The sequence below is a fragment of the Nicotiana attenuata genome, chromosome 11 (assembly GCF_001879085.1).
Source record: "Nicotiana attenuata strain UT chromosome 11, NIATTr2, whole genome shotgun sequence".
Taxonomy (NCBI): domain Eukaryota; kingdom Viridiplantae; phylum Streptophyta; class Magnoliopsida; order Solanales; family Solanaceae; genus Nicotiana; species Nicotiana attenuata.
The window spans coordinates 50,463,827-50,468,638 of NC_031999.1; the positions used below are offsets into that span (position 1 = coordinate 50,463,827).

Consider the following 4,812-nt stretch of genomic DNA (forward strand, 5'->3'; position numbering starts at 1 on the left):
GAGCAAAGATGACAGTTGCCAATTCTAGATTGAGGGTCGGGTAATTTTGCTCATGTTTTCTTAGTTTCCTTGAAATATATGCAATAACCCTTCCATGTTGCATCAGAACACTGGCCAATCCCACTCTAGAGGCATCACAATATATAAAATACCCCTCAGGTCCTTCAGGAAGAGTTAGAACTGGTGCCAATGCTAGCTTGTCCGTTAACTTTTGGAAGGTTTTTTCACAAGTGTCGGTCCACTGGAATTTAGTTGCCTTATGTGTCAACTACGTCAATGGAGCAGCTATGGATTCTCCACAAACCTTCGGTAGTAACCAGCTAGGCCCAGAAAGTTGCGTACCTCTGTAGAAGTTATGGGCCTTGGCCAATTCTTAACTGCTTCAACTATTTGACTATCAACTTTGAGACCTTCACCCAATACTATATGCCCAAGAAAAGTCATTGAGTTCGGCCAGAACTCGTACTTGGAAAACATGGTGTACAACTTGTGATCCCGGAGCGTGCATAAAACCTTTTGCAAATGGTCTATGTGCTCCTCTTCTGATCGCAAATACACCAAAATATCATCTATGAACATAATCACAAAGATATCCAAAAATGTCTTAAGCAATCGATTCATCATATCCGTAAAAGTCGTTGGTGCGTTGGTTAGGCTAAAAGACATAATGAGAAATTCGTAATAGCCATATCTAGTCTGAAAGGCTGTCTTCGGGACACCTTGTCCCTTGATTCTTAACTGATGATACCCAGATCTGAGATCAATCTTCAAAAAATACTTAGTGCCTTGCAATTGATCAAACAAATTGTCAATCCCTAGGAGCAAATACTTGTTCTTAATAGTTATCTTATTCAGATGTCGATAATCAATGCACATTCTCAACGAACCATCTTTCTCTCAAAACAATCACTACAAGAAAAATGCTCAACAGCGGAGGGAAAAATGGTCCCTAAAAGTAAGAAATTGGTCCCAAATGGTTAATAACGACCAGATAACCTGGTCCTTATAGCTTCCGCCGCTAAAGGTCATTAAGAACGAGATACAGTACCGGTCGCTAAATCTGTTTCGCGACCAGATTAGAACTAGCCCTAAAAGGTTTTTAAGGACCATAATTCTGGTGCCTATTTGTATGTTTTAGCGACTAAATTCCTGGTCCTTAAACTATTTTCGCGACTAGTTTTAATGTCGTCGTTAAAACGTTTCACGACCAGTTAGAAGCTAGTCGTTATATCTTTTCGGAGAAACTTAAAGTCGGTCCCTAATGTCTAACAGGTCAGCGCTACAAAGCTACATATATATTTAGAAATTAAATTTTCTACTCCTAAAAAGGATTTAAGGACTAACAATCTAGTCCCTAAAGAAACAAGTTACAAGTCCCTAAATCACATTCAATTTGCAACCAGAAATCGGGAATATTAATATATAGATAATGTTAGCTTTCATAAAATAATACCAAAAATACTCAACATCAGTTAGTTGCACCGTACATCAATGATGTAAGCTAGTCACAATAGTGTTCATAAACATTTAGCAAAAAATTACATATCACTAATATCTCTCGATTGTAATGTAAAATTTTCTTGAAATTCCCAGCAAAATGATGGCTAATCTGTATGTCGTCAAAAATCTGCTTCTAGTAAACTTCAATATCCAAAACCTGTAGAAGAAATAAGAAACTTGAGTTAGAAAAACTATATATAACAATGTAGACGGAATGTTATCACAGTAGGTATGGGAATTGACAAAAAGAACAGTAAGTATAGTAGGTGTATGCAAAAAGCAAGCTTGAGAACCTAAAGGCTAAAAATTCCAGCTCGGCACTACTAAATTAAAGAGAAAAGATTAAGCATACAAGAACAAGAATGACTGAATGCAATTCTCTCAAGTAGCAGTAAGGCAAGTAGGCATATGGGAGCAGAGCTTACCCCTATATTATAAAGATATAGAGGTTGTTTCCAATAGACCCTCCCCGCCCCAAACCAACACAACCAAAAGAAGAAACAAATCTTAGCTTCTGCTAATTGTTGATTTCTGCTTGTGAAATTTTAACCAGGTAATGAAGTAGCAAGAGGCAGTGAACTAGATTAGGCATTTGGAAGATCCTCAGGTCATTCCATCCTACAGTGAGTGGCCAAGACATTCCTTTCTTTAATCTAGTATGGGTGATTCACTCTTAAATATACACTAAGAGCAGATTGTTTATTGTTTAGCTCGCATCACTTTTGTCTCCTCGAATCTCGTCATAGTCCTAACATGGATAACATGCCGATTACTTGGTTTCACCAAGGGTTGGACAAACTAGTATTTGTGAGAGCTTTAAAGTTAAAAGTAAATAGTAACAGATTTTTTGGATATTTGACACGTAAATGGTAAGAGTTCTAGGAAGATCTCCAACAAGCAATTGCTGCTTCTAGGAGAGCCTTGTCTTATGAAGGCGGTGTCCGGGGCAACGTCAACTATTCCACTAGGTACCTGCTACCTCCTACTAGCACAAGTACTGGGTAACTTTGCCCACTAAACTCAGAATCTGCTAGGTATTGCTTAAAAAAGAGCCTTGGCAAAAATTCATGGTATTCAATGCCGGAAAATCACTACGGCTTCAAAGTAATCCCCTTGTGAAATTCTTCAAATATTAACCTAAGGGATATGGCTTACATTAGCAAGACTCACATGTTGCAAGTCTTCCAGATTGAGTTCCTCTCACAAGCCAATTTTTGAGGCACCTTGGCTGCAGCTAGACATGTTATATCCTTAGGTCCATAGCCCCTTCTATGTGACATGCACTAAAGAAGTGACTACTGTTATATTCTTTGAAAATTAAGCTGTTGAATGCTTAGTCAAAGAAGCTCTGCAATTGAATGAGCAAAAGCAATGTTTCTTGCCTCATCATTAGATTTGAATAATGCAGAAATGAGAAAAATCTAAAAGACATCCTTGTTTGTGTAGAATAGAAACTACACCTTCAACTTATATACTTTGTTATGAGTCATTCCCATTTACAGAACTGGGAAGTGACATTCCAATACAAGTTAGCTAATATTTTAGCAAATTGAGATTGTGTCAAGGTCAAGCAACTCTTGTGTAAGGTCAAGCTAGGATCTTATAACTAGGTTTGACTATATCAAGAAAAAGAATTTCAGTATTGCTGCTTTTCTCTCTTTTTTGCCTCAACATAGTTATTTCATTTTATCTTCTGCAATTATTCTGTTACCAGATTTTAATAAATTCCTCAACCAGCAAATTCGTAATCAACAGAAGAATAAATTCCGCAAATGATATATAATAACACACACTTAAATCAACAAAATAAATTGAGGTTTCAGGTAAGTTGTTACTCACTTGGTATCATCAAGGATCCGAATAGTCGTTCTCTTGAACGGGAGGCTGGAAATTAGTTTGTTGCGCTAATACTAATTCTTTTGCTTGCCTCAGCTCTCTCATCTCATTTTCCAAGTTAGACAGACGATCCTTCAAAGATTGGTTTTCATCTTCAGTTGAACGTATCTTAGCCAATAATTCAGTTTTTGAGGCAGTTCCACCTTTCAAATCTTTCGCCTTTAATCCACCCCCAAAGCCAAATACATGACTACGACTTTGAGGTCCAAAGCATTTTTCTACAATCTCTATGTTAGGAAGTGACAGTTCAGACTGCACCAATTCCTGGATTTGAGCCTATAAAGTATATAGAGAAATTTTTGTCAGGTCCAATAATAACTAAAGGTAAAGAACATGTTCAATTAACCAAACGCACATGTTTCTCGATTGTTTCAGGATCAACAAGTGTGTTATTTTTCTTGCGAGTCTCGAAAAAAATAGTTGCCAAATCTGGTGGTTTGCCATCTTTTCCGCCCTTTACATAAAAGTAAATATGTCAAATAACATCTCGTCAATATTAAGCAAAAATAGATTTGATGAAAACACCTTTTGATAAATAATCTCTCTAATTGGGCTCGCTACCAATGTGATGAAGCATCTTCAACTTAGTTTTATTTGCTGCATTCCTGTTACTTCTCGCCTATATTTGAGTGACAACATTAAATTCAAATGCTATAAATAAATTATCAGTTAAAAGATCACGGTATAAAATAAAATTACATAATTAGTTATTATGTCAAACCTGAAAACTTTCTGTAGAAAAATGTTCCTTTACCAACTACTCCCATTGTTTTTTGTCTACCCCCTTGGGCACATTCTTAAGAGCCTCTTGGATTGGCTTGCCCTTCACATATTTTGCATGCAATTGTCCTCTCCATTTGTTCCATAACTCTTTCATCCATCCTAAAATATGATCGCGATGGATATCCATGTCAACACTCTCAAATTTATCCTGCAATACATCAAACATAGATTGATATCCAATATAAAAATAATAGACTCCAGGTACTTGGACATTCTGTTTTTTGTACATTGCTACAGAGAAAGCAACAAGGTAGCTTATTATTTGACAACATTCGTGCCTTGTGAACCATCATTATTAACAAGACCAAAATTTAAACCTTAATATCAGAAATTAAGCTCACCTTCTAATCACTGCTACTCAATTAGACTTTACTTAACATTGTTTGCCTATATCTGAAAAATTCCAACGACACTTAACTTGTTAAGTCAAGAAAATTAATGAATAGGTCAGATTTTTAAACGTTGGTGAGTACGCAGCTGCCATCACCTATAGTCTATAGATAAAGATTCCTTCCCAATTCGTCTATTTTTCCTACACGTTCTGGTAGATTGCATGAATGCATGTTCAAAAGACGGACCAAGTCAGTAAGGCACGTAAAGGCTGCTGCTACTCCACGTGAACAGAATACACTT

At 36.6% G+C, this 4,812-nt stretch overlaps 1 protein-coding gene across 1 annotated transcript; it reads right to left on the reverse strand.

The window, feature by feature from the left end:
* Positions 286-876, reverse strand: LOC109234886 (RNA-directed DNA polymerase homolog). Its single transcript, XM_019400927.1, has one exon. It carries the CDS (start codon positions 874-876, stop codon positions 286-288), a length of 591 nt encoding a protein of 196 aa, XP_019256472.1.

What these genes read in the sequence shown, in the direction of transcription:
- LOC109234886 (XM_019400927.1), bottom strand. Translation starts at nt 876, where the DNA reads ATGTGCATTGATTATCGACATCTGAATAAGATAACTATTAAGAACAAG.